Raw genomic sequence first — 24361 nt, 5'->3', positions numbered from 1 at the left:
TTATTTTGATCATAAGCCCCTCTTACTGAATTGTCAGTCACCAGGGTTACTTCAGAATATGTAGCCTACATTAGGAGTCCACTGGGACAGTGTTTCTCAAATGTTTTATTTTCAAGGACCCCTATAATTCTGAGCATACAAATGGAACCAAATGCACACACTCAGAGTTACAGACCTGTAATGGTCCATTTGGGACCCCGAAGGTCTCTCAGCACAGTGTGGGTTGCCTCCTGGCCTGGCACCTCCTCCGTCTGACCAGAAGTGGTAGGAGTATACATTTAGGGATAGGTAATAGGCCTACTTATAACCTATGTCCATGGCAATAAAATAAAATACAACAATGTCCACCACAAGCCTGCATGGCGATATAAAGTATGTCACATTATCTTCTTCCCTCATGAATATTAAACACCAGAATAATGCATAATGAGCAACCACGTAAATATTGAATATAATGACTTGAACGCAGCCAATGGAGCTCCCATTCAAAAGTTAACAGAAAGGTACTGCTATTGTAAGATAGCAGATATCATTCAAAGTTACCTGGCTTGTTATGTGTTATTTTAAGGAAAGGCAAAGCAAGTTTATTTGTAGGCTATAGCACATTTCATACATAAGGTAATTCAAAGTGCTTTACATTATAATGCATAAAAACACAGAGGAAGAAGGCCTTTTTTAAGAGATATTAAGAAGAAATAAAATAAATAAAATATATGGTTAAAGTGAATTATTATTATTATTATTATGTTCTACTACTTATTCTCACACTATCGGCCATAAAGTTAACTTCTACTGCTTGAACATCAACACATGAAGTTCAGGAACTCTTATAGCTATAAAATGATTTTATTCTAGGCCTCTGTTTCTGTTTAGAAAAACTGTAAGTACAGTAGGCATACTAACTGTAAGTAAGTAGTAAATATACAACTTATAGTTACTTAAACTTTACACCATTGTGTAGAATAGCTACTGTAGTGGTGGTGATGATGGTGTGTGTGAGACGTGGTCTGTCAGACTAGCAATAAAGGAGACCATGGAATGCATTCAGAAAATAATATAAGAAAGTCCCCTGGTTGGTTGCATTAGCAATTTACCAGTTTATGAGGAGAGCACGAACGCATCAAGAGGAAAGGTGACTTTTTTTTCCCTTTTGGGAGTGGGGGAGGAGGAAGCATTTCCTTTTCACATTTCCACTTCACATCAAGCCTGTGCAAAGCAGAGCAGGAATCGTCCAGGGAAGTTGTGTAACAAACGGCACACTGCGTTAATGTTTGAAAATCAGCCAAGTGGAATTCAAAAACAGTTCTCTCTTCTTTTTTTTCCTCTCTCCCAAGATTTTGAGAAGTTGACGGGATTCTTCCTGAATCCTGTCTGGCATCAAGGGCACTGGGCAGACAGATTATAACGGGAATAATAATGCTGACAATGACATAATTATTATTTCTAAGGGGAAATTATATAAAGAACCCCATACTAGCTAGCCAGCGAGAATTAAGTGCCCTGCTGTGAGCGACTATACCTTGTAACAAAACAGCAATTCGTGTAAAAGAAATAAAAAGGGATATTGGACCGAAACGCGTGCAGTCCATTTCATCCCAGTAGTTTAGTCGGCTGCTGGAGGGTTCATTATTATTTCCCCAGTGGTTTAGAATACTAGTGCACTGCAGACAGACAGACAAACGGACAGCGGCTGCCTTGCAAAGGCGAACATTTGGCGTCTGGTGCTAAAAACCTTCTCCCCGGGGAAAAAAGTGGACTTGTTTTTGGATTTTGCAGGCTATCTAGACTATACCCGTCGGGCTAAACATCAGCAACATTGTGTGTGTGCGTGTTGTTTTGTGTTGTGAGTGAGTGAGTGAGGAGTGTTTTAGCCGTGGTCACCTCTGCTTTCTGTCAGCAGTCACTTCTTTATCGCATCACACACAGCTGCAACGACGGGGTTCGAACCGTTTGCAAGAGCTAGTTTAATTCCTCCCCGGTTAGTTACTGTGTCTGTCTGCCTTTTACTGGATACATACACTTCACCAGAAGACGCTTCAAAGAGACCAGTTTGGCAAGAAAACACAAGAGGTTCACTGTATCTTTTTAAGATAGGAGCGCTGGAGGAGGACGTTGTTGTGGTGTTAAAATGCTGCTCGGGTGAAGCCTGGCCAAACCAAAGGGAACCCCAATGAGTGGCACGCAGTCAACACTCACGGACAGGTAAATACAATAGTATTTTTTAAGCTCCTTTGTTTCAATTCAGACCCCTTTTACGGGCTTTTCATGCCGCTAAACTATACAATGGATTCATGGTTTTGCTCCTGATTCTTATCATTTTTTCCCACTCCACTCCACTCCACCCAATGTTTCCCAAACTTGTGAGAAAGTTCTTGTACTTGTGTATTATAGCCTAATAGTCGATGAACAGAGGCGTATTTGCTGTTCACGCTATAACATTTAGTAGTAACACATGGCTCTTACAGTGTTAGTAAACGTTAGAGAGGTTATTATGTAGCATAGAGTGGGAAAAGGTTTCCTTTCCTCTCTCTGTGGAGGAAGCAGACGGGTGGGTGGGTGGGTTTGGGCTCCTTTGTGATCAGGTTTACCAGTGTGAGCCAGCAGGGGGCAGTGTCATGGTCATTAGTGTACTACTTGTGTATTTTCCTGAATGCTAATGCACCCTAATTGTGATTAATGATAGCCTATTGGGGGGGGGGGGACATGTGCAACTGCAATGGTAAGTTTGTGGTGGATTAATTAGATAGATAGATTACTTTATTTTTGTCAGATGCACAATAGGTGGGCAACTTTGATGATGGGGAGGGCCACTATATTTTCACACTCACTCCAGAGGGCCACGCCCTATTCACGGCCCGCCCACCTACTTCCGTTTCTCAGTTTTCCCCGGGTGCTGACTGCAATTTAGAAGGGGAAACTATACTGGACTTAAAGCCAACAAATCGTTATTTCTAACGGTAAAGTAAATTATAGTGCTTTGTGCCGTTTACTATCTTGTGTTCTTGATCATGCTAGCCGTATTTTATACTTTACTATTCGGAAATTGCATTAAATTTGCGATTTCTGTGCTAAGTGCTAACTCTATATAGGCTATAGTAGGATTTACCCCTTCAAAACGGGACTTCAGCACCCGGGGGATGCTGAGTGGGCGGGTCGTGAATAGGGCTAATACGCGTGATATCTAAAGGTAACGGCATACACGAAGGGAGCGCTCGTTTTATGGTTAGATGTCACAGTTATTGTCCACGACATTAAGTTATTGTCCACGACACTGCAAGCGGCGCGAAGGCCAGCGGACCTTGGTCCTGCTCTTTGCCCCCGAGCGCCGCAGGCGCGAGTGGCCGCGAAGAGCGGCGTGACAAGCCAGTGGGCCAATTACTGTACATGAGTTATATTTCGTCGTTGTCGGGTGGAAACCTTGTATGTCCAAAACCGTTTGTTTTGTATTTATCATTTTAAAAATGATTTAAACTAGTGAAAACAGCCGATCTACAAGCACACAACGCCTCGCACCCGCGAGGCGTTGTGTGCTTGTAGATCTGCTGTTTTCACTACTTTCGTGCAACGGCCTTGTATGATGAAGCAGGGCTTTGCTTTGCGAAAAAAATTATACATTTGAAACTTGGAGATACAAGGTTTCTGGAACGAAGGCCGACATTTTATTTTTATTTTTTTCCTAATGGCCGGCCTGGACCGGCCGGGAATGAACCGGCCGTTCGGCCGTTTTCCCAATGGCCAGCACGTCCCTGCTCCACTGACATGGAGATGTGAGCTATCATTTACCTGCTTGCATCAGGACTAGGATTCTGTCTGGGATGGTAGTTGTTACAGTAAAGATGCTGCGGTCATGTGATCTGATCAGTAGCTTTTTTAAGTTTGAACCCAGTGCCCCTTTTTATTGCAAGTAGGGGGAAAGAATATATATATTTTGTTATTGCACCTGTTTTGCTTAGTTCAGTGTGTTTCATACTTTTTCATAGAAGGTCCATTATTTATTTGGTATTTGAGCCACGGACCACCATTTGATGAGATGTAGCTCTCAGATGCAAAACTTAATAAAATATTTTGTTATCGTTGGATAAGATTGTGTCCACAATGTCCATGCATTCTGTGAGATTATAGGCAAAACCTTGACCAAAATAACAATTCTTCTACATTTTCTAATTGTGTAGACGTCTTGTAAATTATGTAATGCAGATGTTTAACTAATTTAACTCTTGAGAACGTAAGATGAAACCATTTTACACTCTCAAGAGTTAAAGATCTATAAGGGTCCATGTGGTTACCAACTCTCCATCATTTAGCTGCATGGCGACCACCTGGAACCCCCTCAAGGACCACTGGTGGTCCCCGGGCCCAGACAGAAAGAAATTAAGTACATTTACTTAAGGTATTTGTACTTTACTTGATTATTTCCAATTTCCTATAGCCTACTTTTACTTCTGTGCCACTACATCTCGGATCCAAAATATTGTACTTTTACTCCACTACATTTATTTGAAAACTAGTTCAAATAAATGTAAGAACTTACTATGCAGATATAAATTATAATATTATAAAACATAGCCTACATAAATGACTTTAGCCCTATTTTATATCTTGGCTATTTGAAAATAGCATATCTACAAGTGATGCGACGCGTTGTGAGCTTGTAGATCAGCTATTTTCAAACATTTTGTACTTTTACTTTTGGTACTTTAAGTACATTCATATGCCAATACTTTCATACTCAAGTACATATTGAATTCTGGATGTTTACTTGTTGGATTAGTTGCAGTATTGATACTTTTACGAAAGTAAATCATTTGAGTACTTTTTCCACCACTGTTCTGGCTTAGTTGGTCACATTGCTGAAAGGGGGGAAAAGTACTGAAGTAGTTCCAGCCTAGGTTATATGTAGCCTACAGTACCTTCAGACTTTGACAGTGTTTCGTCTTAAGTAGCCTAATCTACTAGTACCCACTGTGCCCACGTCAAAATCCTTGGCAGTATTTATCACATTTATTGTAAGAACGATACTTGGCCAAACACTGTAGAATGGAAAGTACATTATTTTCGGCCTTTTCTGATTCCATCCCGCTGAAGTCATCTGTGTATTCTTACTCTCTGGCACTTTGGAGAGAGTCCTCTGAGGAAACAGCAAAAATACCAGCACACATGGCTGCCTCAGAAAGTCAAACAAAGTCATTTGATTTCTTGACCCTCAGTCCTTATAAAGATACTGTCACCGGATTAAGCTCCAATGTTTTTTCTTTTGTTTTTTTTAGAGCTGCAGGCCTCTTCATGTTACTGTGCTTCTCTGTGTAATGTTTTTGTCAATGTCCATGGCTACCTCCATTGAAGACATAAAAAAAATAAAATAATCAAAAGCACTTTCCATATTTTTCTTCTCTGTTAGACTGTCGGCTAGCGATTCCTTTTGCCCTGGACCTTTCTCGTCTTTGACAGTTTGTTCATGTGCCTGATTGTTTGTGGAAAGAAGCTTCTTTGCAGTCTGTCGCTGCTAGTAACTTTGAGACTGCATAGACGTTTTCCATGCAGCAACATCTTGAACAGACTGTGGTTGGGATGGTGTGTAGATCTTTGATGATTCCCTGTGCTTTTTTGACACAGCGTTCGTCGTACAGGGCTTGGATTGGGGGAGATCACATCCGCTGATGCGTTCGGCTGTCCGCACGACCCTTGAAGTCAGAGAAGGGCCTTGAAGTCAGAGAAGGTCATATGTTCTGCAAATCCCCTGAAAGTCTACTGTCTTGCCAATGGCAGGACGTGTGAAGTTTTGAATCGGCACATCTGTACCTTTGCATAGTAGCATTGATTTGTAACAGAATTACCCAAAAAGTTGTTATCGACACATACAGTATTGTACACACTTGACCTTTTGAGCGAACAGGAAACCCAATTATTTTCTGACTAAAAAGAATAACATTTAATAATCAAAAAAATTAAAATGACATTGACTTCAGTCATGATAACCCTGATAAATTCATTCAGACCTGGATCAAACTTAGTTAGCAAAGTTGCTATTGTTTTTAACATGGCTGTAGGCCAAGCTGTCTGTAACGGCTCCTCAAAAGTAGACCAAACAAAACTCAAGCTGTTACAGTACATGCATCACATCACAAAACAGAAGCACCTCTCCAGCCACAAAAGGCTGGAATGCCCGGGGAAGTACAGTAAAAATGAAACTTTATCTCTATGCATATTCATAGTGTGGCTCACTGGCTTCACCACTGAACACCATATTGCAGGGGTCTTCAACGTTTTCAGGTCAGGGACCCCTTAGAAAGATGAAGCTGGGATCCCTCACAACTCTTTCATGGATTCCATATAGTTTTATTGTTTGGATGTCAATGTGTGTTTTCAGATATTTAACAACTTGAACCATCAATACTTTATAAGCTTGACCTTTCACTTTGTACTTAGTCTGCTCTTTTTTCTCTTTGCTGAAAATAGCAGATCTAACAAGCTGTGAGCTTGTAGATCTGTTATGTTTGGCTAAAGTTCTCAGAATATGAACGCTAGGGTTCAGTGGTTAATATAAAAAAGGAGAAAAAATCACACAAAGATTTGGAGGACCACCTGTATTAACTCTGAGGACCCCCAAGGGGTCCTGTACCCCCTGCTGAAGACCCTTAGCATTGTGATCTGACTTCATTCATAATACTGCAAACATATGTACACATACCTTCTATCACTTATTGAGATTATATTTGTTCAAGATTGGACAGAGAGGCTACACCATTAGATGTCCTGTTTTTTTGGCCACGGTCACAGGTTAAAGTTTAGTTCTATGCTTATTTATACTTGGCATGTGGCATGGGTGTAGCAGCATCTCTTGTGTTTGTTGGTAATATGGATTTTGGCTCTGCAGGCTTGTCATGTTTATGAGAGGAAAGGATCATGATCCTCATTTCCATAACATGCACAAAACAAGCTTAACTTGTTGTAAATATCTCAAGATAACATTGTAAATATCTTGGGATTGAGCTCTCGAAGCAGTTCAAAGCAAATTGTGTTTTTTAGTATAAAGACATTCAAGAACTGAATTGAGTACTTGTCTAAATTCAGCTCCTGGGGACAAAAGGGAAAATATACTTTAAAATATGTCACTCAAACATTACATATTTTCTATCAATTACTCACCCCATGAAGCTTTTAATACATGGAGATTATTTAGTGTTTATTGCATTCCTGAACCAATAATTAAATATTTGCTGTTGCAGGAGACCAATGCAAAAGTATATAAAATAATAATATAAACTCACTGAGAGGCCTATACTGATGATCCAGGTTCAAAGAGTTTAGTATTGTTCTTGTTAAATATTGGATAATTGGATTCCCAGTGAGCCATAGTCGGCTATTAGACGTCTGTCTAAAACAGGGTTGTAACTGGTCTAAAAGCGAATTTCTAAGGCGCTCAGGTGGCGCAGTGGTAAAGTCCCTGCCCAACACCATGGAAGGTTGTGGGTTCGAAACCCCTATGGTTCAACCGGCTATGTCGGGCGTCTGTGCGAACGCAATTGGTCCGTGTTCGGGGTGGGAAGCCGGACGGGGAGGGTGATACTGGTCATTGCATGAATTCCTACGGGTTGGGGCGGCACCTGTCAGCAGGGAGTGTTGGGACTCGGGAGGGAGGAGCAGGACGAAGGTTCTAGGTCCTCCTGGTGGGGGCTCCTCACTGGCAGGTGAGTCAGTAGGATACAACAGAAGTGACAACACAGAAATGTGTGTGGGGAGGAATCAATTGGTATAACGACTAAATTGGGGCGAAAAGGGGTACAAATAATTGGCTAAAAACACTCTGACTCAAATTATATTTATTAAAAAGTGAATTTTCTAGACTTAGCCTAGATGTTGAAACAATGTTATTTCAAGCGGCTATATATAGATGCTTAAAGGGGGGGGTGAGATAAAAATAAATACATTATTTTGTCGCTTTTATCATGTTTCCTGACCTCAATTACAACCCAAAAACAGAACATTCAACAGTCAGTGGTTTTTCTGTAATCTGTAGTTTTTTTAATCATTAGGCTCAGAAAAGTGAGTTCATTTTCCTCTGGACGTACGCATCATCATCATCCAGGGGAGGATGTGGTTGTAGGGGAGGGTGTATCACCTTTGCTGTTACTTTACATTGTGTTTGCATCAGCCCAATGCACCATTTACCATTTACCAGTTCAGTTCTTGGCTGCGTTCACCCTCCCCTACAACCACACCCTCCCCTGGGTGATGATGCGTACGTCCAGAAGCAAATTAACCCACTTTTCTGAGCCTAATTATTCCAAAAACTACAGATTACAGAAAAACCACTGAATGTTGAATGTTCTTTTTTGGGGGGGGTGTAATTGAGGTGAGGATTATTATTATTTCTTTTAATGTCATAAGACCTTTTAAAACAGACAGTTGAGGCGTTGAGGCGTATTTTAGACGTCTAATAGCCAGAAATATGCTCAGTGGCTTCTGGCTTAGGAATGCAACAAAAACAAAATCTCCATGTATTCAACGCTTCACGGGGCGAGTAATTGATAGAAAATAAGTCATTTCTTGGTGCGGTATTCCTTTATGAAAATGGAATGAGCCATATTCCTCTGAAAACTATTTTCTCCAACATCATGGGTTAACAACATGGCCTTTAACCCAGGGAGCCTTGCACATCTGCATAGTGTACAACATGGGCTTTATGTGCATGACTAGAGCTGCTTGTCTACTTCACTGTCCTGTCAAAGGCAAGCTGCTGCGTGTCTAAAGAAGCACTTGTCCCTTTCGGTTGTAGAGGTCAAAATTGATAGACTGCCGGCAAGGCTGCAACACAGCATTGGAGGAACAGAATTCATGGCCATCTGACATTTATCTTGGGTTATCATTGAGTGCTGTTCACAGAGGCACTGTATTTCACTGCAAGACGTCAGAGGAGACTAGTCCAACTTGGGAACAGATTTCCGTTGTGCAAGCTAGCAAGGTTTCTTACAACACATTTGTGAGATTTTGTTGTGTCAATGTGACGGCACACTGCATGGAACATCACTGGCACTTTCCAGCTAGGCCCTTTCCAACTGGGCCCTTTCCAACTGGGTCGTCACATTGGAAATGCAATGACTTGCAGACTTGTGGCTCAGGAGGTAGAGTGGCCTTCTGGGAAGCAAGACGGTTCTTGGTGTGATCCCCGTCCCATCCTTGCATCTTGTCAAAGTGTCTAATTGCTCCTGAGTAACAAGTCAGAGGCTTGCGCATGCGCATACAGTAGTTACCTCACTGTTGAGTGAAGTTTATACAGTAAGTTTGAATGGGAGCCATACATTTTAAAGCACTTTGAGGGGTCAGAACGAAGTCTAGAAAAGTGCTAGCCCATCACCAGGTACACACAGCGAAATGTTGTATGTATGTAACGTATAGATTAATAAGAATTAAATTCACTATATCTCTGAGACAGTGTTTAAAGAAGTTCTATATGTTATTTAAAACTGCTGTTTTTATTAGCCGAGTAGTTGTACGTTAATTTGGTCTACATTTAGGTGTTGGATTGTTTGTGCCCAAGTGCATGAATGAATCCACTAGTGAGCTTTACATGTGAAAGGCACCTTGATTTAAGTCTTAAGTTTAATATAAATCTATATTATTTGGTAATGTTTAGTAATAGTCATGATGGTACTTTTCAAGCTGTTTAGCTTGGCGCAAACTGGTATAGTATGTCATTTCTTGTTTTTCTGTTGGAGGTACTTAGGTAGATGGAACATAGAAAGTATAGTTCCTGACGAAACGGTGTAGGTTCACTGTTTGTAGGCGGTTGCTTGGGTGAAACAAGTGGCTGCTACTAGGTCGGATGTCGTAGGTGGTTGCTATGGTACAGTAATACAGGTGGTGGCTAGGGTGTGTAGGCAGGTGCTACAGTGTTGCCAAGGTAACGCTAGTTCCCAACAGGCTAGGGAACATCACCGTTGGCGTTTACTTGACGTTTGGATTTTAGCCAAAGTCTGAAGACCTAATGAAGTATATGTAAGAATGTGTAAAAAGATTTCACTCAGTCAATCACTGAACTATCTTATTATTACAGATGTTGCGGAAAAAGTCTAAAATGATGTGACGCGATCCATTTTGTATTACTTTGAACATTGAAGTTTACTTTTATTTTTTTCCTGTTTTGCCCAGAATGGACATGCATACGCCACCTGCACAGATGCAGGGGGTGACCAAAGAATGTCAGGGGGCATGATGCTGGCTTTTTTTTTTTTTTGCTCTTTGTCACACAGTATCGCTGATGTGGATGTTTTCTTCTCCAACCCCCCCCCCCCCCCCCCCCACCCCCCCACCCCCCCACCCCCGTGGGCCTCGCGGGAAGCGGTGACATCACTGATAAACAATGTCTGTCCGGTCCTGCCAGGCCACCAGCCCTTCCTGAAAAAGCTGCTGGCTACAGTCAGCCATGCAGGATAGATGAAGCTCAGCCCTCTCTCTCTCTCTCTCATTGTATCTCCTGTATACAGTACAGGTGCATCAAATCAGGCCATGGACCTCTCTCTGTGCTATAGGAAGGCTCTGATTGTACACCAACACACAGCTGCAAAGTATAAATAAAGCGCCATTCCCACTGGGAACGATACAGTAACTATACAATAATTATAACTAATATCGTTCACCATTGTATTTTACATCTGGCTTTGTCTGTTTGTTCGAATTGTATGTCCCACACTTGGCTCCTTTTATGCCCTTCAACATTAAGCCCATATCTGGGAATTCCCATACAATAGCTGCTGACCTGTTTGTTGACATTGTGACATCACATTGTTGTGACATCATATCTACATCTGATTCCAAGATGATGCCCTGTTAGGGCAACGACACTAATAGAATCCCTTTTATGCCCATCAATATTAAGCCCATATCTGGGAATGCCCATACAATAGAATCCATTTTATGCATATATGGGAATGCCCATATATGGACACATTGTGTCAGTTTAACCAGTCCAACTTAAACGACCAACCGCAACTTGAATTACACACTTGCAAATGAATTCCGTCCTGTGCAAATCCCGTCCTGCACCCTTTAGGGCGAGGTTGCTTTTCACCCTTTAGGGCGAGGTTGCTTTTCGCCCTTAGGCATCTTACTGGTATAAAAAGACAAAATTAATTTCACTGGGACACCGTTTTTTCCAAAATCTCAAAAAATATATTGGTTATTGGTAACAGAAAAATACAAGCAATGATAACTGTGTAAAGCTGAACAAGTTGAAGTTTGAATGGAATTTGTAGCACAAAAACAAAAGACTAGTTTTAGGTTAGACCTGTCACAATTATTACATACCGGTAATCGTCTAATTGCAATTATTTGACATAATGTCAATTATTTCGTCATAATCGTTTACATGTTGAAAATGTTTCATATATTTTCAAACATTTTCAAAAATAGTGGAAATAGCAGATTGTGAGCTTGTAGATCGGCTATTTCCATTTTCATGGCATCTGTAAGAAGGTCTGTGTGTGTGTCTGTTTGTCCGGAGCTAGTCTCACAGACAGCACTTGCACAGTGCCAAAGTTGTTGAGCACACTGCCAGTAGGCCAAAGAAGTGCCTCCACATATTTACATTCTGTGTGTGTGTGTGTGTGTGTGTGTGTGTGTGCGCGTGTGTGTGTGTGTGTGCGTGCGTGCGTGCGTGCGTGCGTGCGTGCGTGCGTGTGCGTGTGCGTGTGCGTGTGTGTGTGTGTGTGTGTGTGTGTGTGTGTGTGTGTGTGTGTGTGTGTTAATGTGACTATAGTACTTGATCAACTTTATTTTTGTTTCTAGAGTAAACCCAAAAGTTTGACTACTCGTCCCTTTTCTGTAATGGATAATCGATTTGAGGATTGGTCAAGCTTCAAGTAACATTACATTACAAATAGGCAGCCAAACTAGCAATTACCCTGACTTCCCAGAATGTATTAGTGTGGTTGCTATAGGCAACACACTATTGTTCTCCGTCGAGAATCTTTGTAAACTTTTGCACAAACGTAAAATGAAGCTTTTGGTCCTGCTTCACACACTGTTGTCCCTGTTGTCATGCCTCACATGACATCACAATATATAATATAAACGTAAGACGGAATTCAGTTACCAGTGGATTTCTCGTGACTCGTGGTGGTGCAACCACACTTGCAATTTCCCAGAATTCCATCTTAGTTATTATTTAACTTTCCTTATGGAAGTCAATGGGGCTCCGAGCCGGCTGAAACCTTGACTCAACTCTGAGTCATACGTCATACAGTAGATGAGTCATAAGCATAACACGCCTCACGTCACAGACTGGACACAGATCCACCATGTCATTGAGGACCTGTTGTCTCTCTGTCTCTCTCTCTTTCTCTAAACGATTATTTTTTTTCACAATAAACCTTAGAGGGATATTTGTATACCCTTATTGACATGGGACTGATGGGAGTGGACAGATATGCCTGCAATTAACAATGCAAAATAAAAATGACAAATATTGTCCAAAAACCATCAAATGGTACTGCTAATGTTGAACCTTGATCAATGTGGGTCGGATGCAGCAATGTAATCGCCTGAAAACTGAAACATTTGAAGACATATGGACAGAATGCTCAAGCAGCAAATGAATTACTAACCAGGCTCAGATCAATCGAGCCTTTTGTAACTCTGTATACTAGCCTGCAGCCTTCTGTGTAGTCCTATTCAAGAAAAAAAGAAAAGTAGAGCAGAGAATGGAATTTGAGTTTTTATCTGCGCAGGCCTTTTCCGACAATTAATATTCCTCTATCTCTGACCCTCTGGAGCTTAGTGGTTTGCAGTGATCATCCCTAAGGAATTGTCTGGTATTTGTGGCATCCGAGGCACAAGAAGTGGATGGCTATGTCTCCTCCTGATAGCAGCAACGCAAGCAAGTGGACAAATTCCTTGTCTAGAAATGCAGTGGTGGAAAGTAACTAAGTACATGGACTCAAGTACGCTACTTAAGTACATTTTTGACTACTTTACTGGAGTATCTCCAAACAAATATTGTACTTTTTACTCCACTACAATTATTTGAAAACTTAAGTTAATAGTTACTTTGTAGATTTTTATTATTATTACAAAACCTATATTAACCACCACAAAATTGCCAAGCCCGCATCATGTTGTGAGTTTGTAGATCTGCTATTTTCTAAAAGATTGTTTTACATTAATTTTTGACATAACTTGTGAAACAGGACATTCTGCATAATGAGTACTTTTGGTACTTTAAGTATAATTTTGATGCCAATACTTTTTGTACTTTAACTCAATTACATTTTGATTAGCGGTCTTTTACTTGTAACAAAGTATTTGTACGTTGCAGTTTCAAAGTATTTCTACATTGCAGTATTGATACTTTTACTTAAGTAAAAACATTTGAGTAACAGACAAAGGTGACCTAAAAGCTGCTGGACTGTGTCTGGTGATAAATTATTAACCTTTTTTTAATCATGTGGTCATTGAACTTTTTTGTAAACAAGCTGGTTTTGCTCTGTGATCATGAGTAATTTGAGTAACTTAATAAGGTAACTTGAGTACAACAAAGTATCTACAGTATATCTGATGTCAATGAAATGCAAGTTGCTGGCACGTTATTCCCAAACAGTCTTGCACTACAGTTTAATAAATGTCATGTATTTGGTGAGTGAAGCCTTTCTTAACATCCCAGAGTTCAATAACAATGTGTCATTATGTCATACCATTAGTCATGTGGTTTGTCAGTTGTTAACTGATGCGGTTTGGCGTTATGTTAAGCTGTATAGTGAGTGATAAAAGGACTCCAGACTAGCCTCTCTAGGAGAGACCCTTGTGAGAAGATTGCTTCATACTTGGTGGTGGAAAGTACCTACAGTAATACATTTACTTTACTACTGTACTTGAGCACAATTTTTGAGTTATTTGTACTTAACTTGAGTAATTCCAATTTCCAATACTTTTTACTGCTACTTGGATCCAAATATTGTACTTTTACTCCACTACATTTATTAGAAAACTTTAGTTACTTGTTACTTTGTAGATTTAGATTATTATTACAAAACAAAAAGACATACATTAACCACTTCAGGCCTATATTTCGGCCATTTGAAAATAGCCGATTTACAAGCTCACAATGCCTGGGTCTACATTTGAAAACTTGAAATGCATAATGAGTACTTTTACTTTTTTTATTTCTACATTGCAGTAATGATACTAAGTAAACTTTGGAATACTTTCTCCACCACTGTGTGTGTGTGATATATATATATATATATATATATATATATATATATATATATTTGTACTACAGGTACAGTATATATAGAGCAGCGAAGTGTGATGTCACTTCCGTGAAATGGCGTGAAATGTCGCCCTCTACGGGGTTCATGCTGGTATTGTTTTGCATTCAAATCGCCATAGGGGATTCTGCGAACGCTGCATATAAGGTCTGTGTTAAAAATATAAACACACCATGCTTGCGGATTGACCCAAATGGATATGAAGCATCGACTAAGGTGGAAATGTACAGATTTACCCAAAGAGTAACACAATAAACGCTAGAAAAGAGGTACAACAGGCTATATCAGATATGAATGAATATCATAAACTATGCAGAACCCCCCCGCTGACAGAAACGCGCGCATGGTGTGTTTATTGCCAGACCCATGAAATGGGTAGGCCTACATAAGCAAATGTCGGTCTGTCCGGGTTTTTTATATAAAGGGTATATATGATGATGACATGATGATGACATGCCTACAAAAGGCATGATGTCATAAATGATGATGACAGACAGGGGGTCTGGCACAACCAGGTTGACCTGGTCTAGTATTTTTAACACAGACCTTATATGCGGCGTTCGCAGAATCTCCTATGGCGATTTGAACACAAAACAATACCAGCATGAACCCCCCAGAGGGCGACATTACGCACAGATGACGACATAGCTTCGTTTCTCTATAGAGAGATGATAGATATAGATAGTCAATAGATATACATCCCATCCACTTTGTAGTTTATTTGACTAAAATACATCTGCTCCTTTGGTGTTAGGTCCTCCTCAACATGGCTTTCTTAATCTCCACTAGAGCGTCTGGAAGGGATAAATATCGACTGGAGTTCCTCTGTCTTATCCAGTGCTACACGGTAAAATCCAGAGTGTTTAATTGATCAAAATGGACCCTTTCGGGGTCCATTTGTACACTCCCGGAGCCCCCACAGACTGCACTGTAGTGTTTATGATGTCTTTCCTTACTCAGACAGTCTAGCCCTGTCTTATCGACTGCTAATCTCCACAAGCCACAGCAGAGCAGAAGAACTTTTAAAGGTTTTCCTGTTCCCAGAAAACAAAGATACCACCACCACCATTTTCATCTCCCTTTTAGGCATCTCTCCTTATTTTTCTCAGCATCACGGCAGCATGATTTACAATATTTCTGGAAAAGGGCCCTTTTGAATTCAGCTATCACCTCGAGAAATATTCTTTGATCTCTATTCAACTCTTCTGATTTATCTCTCTCTCTTCTGAGTCACTGTAATGACTCGGCTAAGGTTTATAATCTGTGTTGTGAGGGCACTTAAAATCGGCTCACACTTTGGGAAGCCTAGTATGACATTCTCCCCCAAAACCCTGCCTCCATGTCTTCTGCTGCCCACCCCTCTCTCCCTCTCTCGCCGTCTTTATTCTCAGCCCCCCTCTCCCACATTCAGGAAATGGGAGCCGAGCCAGAAGTCCTCTCTATTTCCGGGAATCGGTCCCACAAAGCTGCAGTGTAGTAACTTAGCTCTGACGTGAGAGCCATTGTTAAAAGAGCAGGGCCCCCATTGTCCACGGGAGGAACAGTAACACAAACAAAAGCCTCCCGCGGAAGGAGAGCGGCGAGGGAGAAGAGAAGGAGACAGAACCCGTGCTATTTATACATTAAGAAGCACCAACCTGGCGTCTCTGTCTTCAAAAAGGATATGCATGTCGGATCAGCAAGACAGTCAAACAACCACCAGCATCAGCAAGGGGCTTGTGAAAGGGTGCTTGAAGACGGGTGGCATTATCATACTGCTCCTTTTTTGATTAGGAAACATTTGATTTAACCCTTGTTCAGGGACGTGCTGGGCCCCTGATTCAGCCCGGGAAAAAGAGTTGGAGAGGCCCTAATTTTTCTTTTTCTTTTTTTATATATTTTGTCGTTGTCGGGTGGAAACCTTATATGTCCAAAACCGTTTGTTTTGTATTTATCATTTTAAAAATGATTTAAACTAGTGAAAAAATGTATACATTTGAAACTTGGAGATACAAGTAGGGCTGGCTCGGTATCAACATTTTGTTTTCGCGGTGGTAAATACCGGCGGTAAATGGGAAGACGGTATTGCGGTAATTACCGCACCCCCGTTTCTATCAATTAAAGCTATACTGTGTAAGTTGCTCAACTAGTGGTCTGTAGCAGTATAGCAAACCGCGGTCGCGTCTGCTTTTTTCGGCCGTTTATATTCCAAACATCTGCCCAGAATTTGCCGTTCCACAGCCCGAGTTATACATCCCCGTACAGCACAGCGGGTCTGGCTTTGAAAGGAGCAGATCTACAAGCTCACAACACGTTGCATCCACGACGCGTTCTGAGCTTGTAGATCTCTGCACTGTCGGGTTACTATAGTAACGTAGGCTACAGGGGCTTTTCTGACACAGTACGCTGTGTGTGAACAACCAGATGAGAGACGGCCCGGGTAGATCGTGTACATTGATTCTGTAAAGTCACGTCTCAAATTGCATTGATTGAGTGACAGGTTTTAGTTACAAGACTTGACACAAAAGGTTGTAAAATCGCCGACTGAGTCAGCGACGTGTTGGAAAAAGTAGAAGCTGGTTTAATTTTCGGTTTTAGTCCTCACAGCTCGCGCTCTGTCTGTATGAATAAAAAAGAATCTGCAAGGTATGTATAAACATACTTGTGTCTTGTGGATAATGGAGAAAGTTTAACGCTGCTGCCTGCTACGAGACAGCTGCTCCAGTCAGTGTCCAGTGTGGATTTCTCTGTCTCCGCGTGACGGCAATACCTAGGGTCTAGCGTTAGTTTCATTTTCGATGAAAAGGAAACTGATGGCCCATTAAGCTGTGGTACGCTGCCCAGAGCAGAGTGGCATGGAGCGCATGCGGTCCTTGCTTCTCCCCCGTTTTAAAACTCGCTCGTTCTCAATTAAAAATTGCCTCTTTATTGTCTTTTTTGACCGCGGTAAGGACCCTGACACCGTGGTAGGCCGCGGTATACCGCGGTACGGCGGTACGGCGGTTACCGTCCCCAACCCTAGATACAAGGTTTCTGCCCGACAGTGACGATTTTCTTTGTTGGCCGCACAGCCCCCAAAATGGAACGAAGGCCGACATTTTATTTTTTATTTTTTTCATAATGGACCGGCCGGGAATGAACCGGCCGTTCGGGAGTTGTCCCGCTTCTCCCAATGGCCAGCACGTTCCTGCCCTTGTTTAATCAAGGAGTTCCAATGAAACGCAAGTGAGAGGCCTGGTTGGCACCTTGCACTACCACACGGCACAATGACGGCGTTTGTTGACTTGGATGTGTCCATAAAAACTTTCCACCCAATTCTTTCCGGCTGGTGCTGAGGTTTTTTAACCAGCAATATTCACTCGGCACAAGCCTGTGACTTAACTTCCATCCCCTCATCCAGGGACGTGTTGGCCATTGGGAAAGGCGGGACAACTCCCGAACGGCCGGTTCATTCCCGGCCGGTCCAGGCCGGCCATTAGGAAAAAATGTAAAATAAAATGTCTGCCTTCGTTCCATTTTGGGGGCTGGGCGGCCAACAAAGTAAATCGTCACTGTCGGGCAGAAACCTCGTATCTCCAAGTTTCAAATTTGTAAACTTTTTCGCAAAGCAAAGCCCTGCTTCATCATACAAGGCCGTCGCACAAAAGTAGTGAAAACAGCAGATCTACAAGCACACAACGCCTCGCGGTGCGAGGTGTTGTGTGCTTGTAGATCGGCTGTTTTCACTAGTTTAAATCATTTTTAAAATGATAAATACAAAACAAACGGTTTGGACATACAAGGTTTCCACCCGACAACGACGAAATATAACTCATGTAATTGGCCCACTGCAGCGCTATAGAGAGAGATCTCTCTCTCTAGTCTATAGCGTGCAATGAGGGCCTCTCCAACTCTTTTTCCCGGGCTGAATCAGGGGCCCAGCATGTCCCTGCCCTCATCACCCCCTCCACCCCCACACACTCTCAGCAGGTGGTGTTAATGCTGTGGAAGCCAATGAGAGCACTACACAGTAAAGCTGTCAGTGTTCATTTATATCCATGTGTAAGTCTTGAGCATGTGCAAATTATAACCAAATGGACTCCTCCTGGGTACAGGGGTGTCACACCAAATTCTGGGCCCTGCAGTACAAGGATTCACGTCAATTATTTTATGCCTTTAACTATTGAAAAATAGCAGATCTACAAGCTCTGCTATTTTTGAAAAATCGCAAATATGTCGCAATATCACAATATGTTGCTATGTCAGTGGTGCTCAAACTTTTTCAAGTGAAGGACCCCCAAAAGGATATGTATTTGGCCACGGACCCCCATCTCAAAATATTTACTTCCAGGGACCCCCCCCCCCCCCCCCCCAGAAGCAAAATTTGAGTTACAAATGTTCGCATAAAAAATACACATATTCAAAGATTTGCACACATTTTCACGACTTTTTCAAAAATGGCAGATCTACAAGCTTGTATATCTGCTATTTTTCAATAGCTAACATTTATAAAATAATTAAGGCCCCTCCACCTTGGGCCCTAGTAACTCAGTCCCACTCCCCCCCCCCTTGTGACGCCCCTGCCTGGGTACCATTTGCTTGCATTTGCACCCGTCCAGAGTTCAATGAACCCTCAGGAACTTATACAGTGTAGTGGTTCTTGTGTACCGAGGGCCTGGAAGTGGAGAGGGTAGCTGCTGGCGTCACAAGGGGTAGGAAAGTGGGACTGAGTTACTGGGGCCCAAGGTGGAGGGCATCTAATAACTTTATCTATTGAAAAATAGCAGATATACAAGCTCACAGCGCGGCACCGCTGCGAGCTTGTAGATCTGCTATTTTTGAAAAGTTGTGAAAGTCTTTGAATATATGTATTTTTTAAGCGAACATTTTTAACTCAAATTTTGCTTCTGGGGGTCCCTGGAACTAAATATTTTGAGATCGGGGTCCGTGGCCAAATTCATATCATCTTGGGGGTCCTTGACATAGGTTTCTTGCACACATTTTCACGATTTTTCAAAAATAGCGGATCTACAAGCTCACAGCGCGGCACTGAGATCGGGGTCCGTGGCCAAATTCATATCATCTTGGGGGTCCTTGACATAGGTTTCTTGCACACATTTTCACGATTTCTCAAAAATAGCGGATCTACAAGCTCACAGCGCGGCACTCGGTGCCGCGCTGTGAGCTTGTATATCTGCTATTTTTCAATAGTTAACATTCATGGGGGGCCCGCAGTGAATCCTTGTACCCAGGGCCCAGAATTTGGTGTGACGCCCCTGGCTGCTGGTGTTGTGTTGCGTAAATCGTCCACGTAGGAAAGTGAGTCAAGAGGAGTGACATGAGGTCAGGTTATCATCCTAATACCTCAGGCAGTGTTTACATCATCAGTGATGCTGATGGAACATGGAAAACCGTTCATGAATGCATTTCCTAGAGTCACAGGTGGTGGCACGGAAGCATTGTGTGTAGTGGCTTCTTCCGCTCAGTTTAGGATGTCAAATCAGCTGCTGCCGGAACTCGGAACAGATTCATTACAAACTATTAGAGGTGGAAAATACTCAAGTAAAAGTACTCAAGAGTCGTTTTTTGAGGATCTGTACTTTTAAAGTAATTGTTAAATGCTATACTTTTACTCTTACTTTGAGTAATTTAAAAAATAAATACTCTACTTTTACTTTGAGTAAAAAATAATAAATAGATAGATAGATAGATACCTTTATTATCCCAAGGGGGAAAATGTGTTGCCCAGAGGCAGCACAGCAGTATAAGGTTATTTACAAAGTTACAGAGAAGTATGAAAAAGATAAAAAATAAAAAACTAGAGTACAGAGTACAGAGTACAGTAAGTACAGTAAGAGCAAGGTACAACAGGAAAGGGAACAAATAATATATATACATAAAGTGTCTTAAAGCACGACTATCAAAATAATACAGTGCCCAAATCAAAGTGACCATAACAGTCAATGCTAGTTAGTGCAACTAGCAATAAATAGCAATAAATGGACAATGAGTAAGAGTAAATTAAATTCAGGATTTTGACATACTTATGAATGCATTGGGACTGCTGCTCGCTAACCCCAGCAGGTGGCAGTAGTGCAAGATTATGTGACGTGTCAGACCATGAATATTTGTTGAGGTTGTTTTAGATCATTAACACTCTGCTCTGGTAACTATACCTCTCAGCTGGGAATGTACTGTAGCCCATTTAATGCCCATAGAGGGGTCTATCTAGTAAAAGTGGTTTTCTGAATAGTATTTTTCTCTTCCTGGTTAATAATGACATGATTGACATCGTATTAGGACAGCTTAGGTAATGGGTAATGTGTGACATGTAATTAATGTCAAAAGGGGGCAGGGGGTACTTTTACTTTTTACTCAAAAAGTATGTTTAAAAAGTCTTACTTTCCTGGACTAGTACTATTACTTGTACATTTTTACTAAAGTAATGTACTTTTACTTTGAGTAGGATCAGTACTCTTTCCACCTCTACAAAATATTTGAAAGACCTTTTTTTGCAGCGGTGGGAAACAGCGCCCCTATGGATATGTTTGTGTGTCTCATGCCCTGTCTGGGTTAGGGTTAGACTTTGGCTTTTATCAGTTTCTGGCATCCCTAGTCTATAGCACCTTTCATACAAAGCAGCAGGGATGTGCATTGTGAGCTTGTAGATTGGTTCATTTCAGCAGAGAGATTTGGTGTAGTAGAGGGAAAAATGAGGTGACCAAGTACAGACCCTGGGTGGACCCCGGTCAGCAAAGTATATGCTGTTGGGTTTTAAATAAAATCTAATTAGTGACTGTCCTATGTGTTCATTTTTGCCTCCACAGGACTCCTAATATTCTCAACAAGGACCATCCCCCAGACAAGAAACCCAAAAGTGATAAATCTCCCGTCTCCCTCAAACATGAGTTTGACCCTACAGGTAAGACAAGTCAAGTCACCTTTATTTGTATAGCACATTTAAAAACAACGGAGGTTGATCAATAGTGCTTTCCAATTTGAAATCCAGAAAAAACCCTTGAACAAAATAATGGGTAGCACTTTACAATAATGACCTGTTATAAATCATTTATAAACATTTATAAGCAGTTTGTAGATGAGTAATAAACATGAACAAACTATGAACAAATGTTTACCTAAACATGTATCACTGTTTTAAACATCCTTTACATGTTATTAGTAAGGTATTAGTAAGTAGTAAACTAATCATGAATAAGCCATTTATACACATTTATAAATGATTAATAAATCATTTGTAAATATGCCATTTGTAGATAAGTAACTAATCATTTACAAGCTATCTATATACCTTGTAAAACATTCCTAATATATCTATAAATCATTAGCAGATGTTATCAAGAGCCCTAATGTAAAGTGAAGACTAGGTCGCAAGTTACTATGAAAACCTCCACTGGCTGTCTGTCAGTCCCTCTGTCAGTCTGTCCGTCACGTCACACTTTTGGTCCTACTCTAATTTCCGGCACCGTTGCCCCTATCCATGCCAAACTTTGCACACACACTCCTTGGCTGTCTGTTAATGTGGCCTCCGAGTTTGTTCATGGTTAACATATGCTTTGTAAAACATCCCTTAAATATCTATAAATCATCAGTAGATGTTATCAAGAGCCCTAATGTAAAGTGAAGACTATTCATTATTTACCAGTAAGACTCCCTAATAAGGAGATAAGCGATAAGCGCATACACAAACTTTAGAAGGCAATCGTAGCCAATCAGGAGGGAATATGGGAAATGGGACAGATCCATGTTGATGACATGACTTTAGCTTTGCGTGATTTTAGGCCCAAATCTGTAGGAGTAGTGTCAAAAAATGTGTTTGAAAAAATTGGCCTGATGGTGATGCTAAATGGGACAGATCCATGTTGATGACATGACTCTAGACATACTGTGTTCCGCTTTGTGTGATTTTTAGAGATGTTACCGATCAATCGGCAATGGATCGGATCGGGCCGATCAAAGCGTGATCGGCGATAATCGTGGTTTAGATCAAAAGGTAAATTCACCGATCCGATCCGATCGGTGCATCCGATCAACCAGCCGTTCAGTATGCCCACTTGAGGCCATTTTGGGGTATTGATTTCCACAGTGCTGAAGGAATAATTAGTTACTGCTATGATAATAAATACATAGTAATGCTGGTAAATAACTATAAGGCAAATATATAAATGAATTCATGAGTGAATTAATTAATTAAAGTTAAAACATTAACATTTAGAAAATATAAATAATATATAAATAATAACTTGATCGGATCGGTGATTGATCGGTATCGAGTGATCAAACTTTTGTGATCGGTGCTCGGTGATCGGTTCCAAAAAACCTGATCGGACCATCCCTAGTGATTTTAGGGCAAAATTTATAGGCGCAGTGTCCAAAAATGTGTGTTGCAAGAATCGGCCTCATGGTGGCGCTAGAAGAGGGCCATGTGAGAAATGAGGGGTGGAGGTTGTGGTTTGGCAGTCAACTGTCTGTTAATGTGGCCCTCCATGTTTGTTCATATTTAACAGACATTCGTAACTAATGAATAGTCTTCACTTTACATTAGGGCTCTTGTTAACATCTACTGATGATTTATAGATATTTAAGGAATCTTATATATACATTCCTCCTATTGCCGCATCCCACTTCCACGCCCCCTTTACATCGACTTCAACTCATAGGTAGTCGTCTAGGACGTAAGGAATACCGCCCCTAACTCTATGCCGTCCGCTCATTCGCTAGAGAGCAAGAGAGAGAGAGAGAGAGAGAGAGAGAGTCTCAGGTTACAAGAGGGAAGGGGGGGGGCCGCTGCACAGGGGGAGAGAGAGAGAGAGAGAGAGAGAGAGAGAGAGAGAGAGAGAGAGACTCAATCGCTAGCCGAGAGCCTGTATCTTACAAGAAGTTCGCGGCCCTTCGGGCCACTCACCTCTAGAGTTCACAGCAAGATACTGTCTGTCTGTCTGTCTGTCTGTCTGTCTGTCTGTCTGTCTGTCTGTCTGTCTGTCTGTCTGTCTGTGTGTGTGTGTGTGTGTGTGTGTGTGTGTGTGTGTGTGTGTGTGTGTGTTGCTAAAATGAAAACATTTAAATAATGAAAATAAAACATTGGCAGGCCTATTACAGTAACAATAATAACACAATTAGGCCAAAACTTTTTTTTTTTTTCAAAAAACCTTTTTTTTTATAAAAAAAAAAAAAAAACGGGCGTGGACTCTAGATGTGAGCGGCCCGAAGGGCCGCGAACCTCTAGTGTTTTACAAAGCATATGTTAACCATGAACAAACAAGGAGGCAACAGACAGCCAAGGAGTGTGTGTGCAAAGTTTGGCATGGATAGGGGCAACGGTGCCGGAGATAGAAGTAGGGTCAAGTGTGACGTGACGTGACGTGACGTGACGTGACGTGACGTGACGGACATACTGACGAGGGACTGACAGACAGCCGGTGGAGGTTTTCATAGTAACTTGCGACCTAGTCTTAACTTTACATTAGGGCTCTTGACAACATCTACTAATGATTTATAGATATATTAGGAATGTTTTACAATGTATATAGATAGCTTGTAAATGATTAGTTACTTATCTAAAAATAGCATATAAATGATGCTTAATTTTAGTTACAAATGATGTATTAATCATTTACAAATGTATATAAATGGTTTATTCATGATCAGTTTACTACTTACTAATACCTTACTAATAACATGTAAATGATGTTTAAAACAGTTATAAATGTTTAGGTAAACATTTGTTCATAGTTTGTTCATGTTTATTACTCATCTACAAACTGCTTATAAATGTTTATAAATTATTTATAACAGGTCATTATTGTAAAGTGCTACCAAATAGGAATAAGGTATAAAGTAGAAACTTGACCTTGGCACTGTACTTGGTCTGCTCTTTTCTTCCCTGTACACAAACTCTTTGACGAAAATAGCTGTATATAAAAGCTGACAGCGTGTCGCAGACGTGTTGTGAGCCGTTGTGCAGATCGGTTATTTTTGGCTAATGTTTTCCCCAAAATAGGGATACTAGGGTTCAAGTGGTTAATGGAAGAATAAAAATAAAGTCCCTATCACACAGCGATTTGGCGGCCCCCCTGTAGTACCTCTGAGGATCCCATGGGGGTCCCGGACCCCCTGTTGAA

The 24361-nt window shown here is 41.2% G+C and overlaps 1 protein-coding gene across 2 annotated transcripts in view; it reads left to right on the top strand.

Moving 5' to 3' along the window:
* The first annotated feature begins 1623 nt into the window (after positions 1-1623).
* Positions 1624-24361, top strand: part of arhgef12b (Rho guanine nucleotide exchange factor (GEF) 12b) — a 70233-nt gene continuing 47495 nt past the window's right edge. For both annotated transcript variants that reach the window (XM_080749139.1, XM_080749138.1), the window contains exons 1-2: positions 1624-2202; positions 21050-21144. In XM_080749139.1, the coding sequence (XP_080605265.1) occupies positions 2171-2202; positions 21050-21144 (127 nt within the window). In that variant the 5' untranslated portion in view covers positions 1624-2170. The remainder of the gene's footprint in view (positions 2203-21049; positions 21145-24361) is intronic.

This window comes from Nannobrachium achirus (genome assembly GCF_963921795.1).
Source record: "Nannobrachium achirus genome assembly, chromosome: 19".
NCBI lineage: Eukaryota > Metazoa > Chordata > Actinopteri > Myctophiformes > Myctophidae > Nannobrachium > Nannobrachium achirus.
Note: the sequence above shows the minus strand (reverse complement) of the source record. Positions and strands in the feature narration are given on the sequence as shown.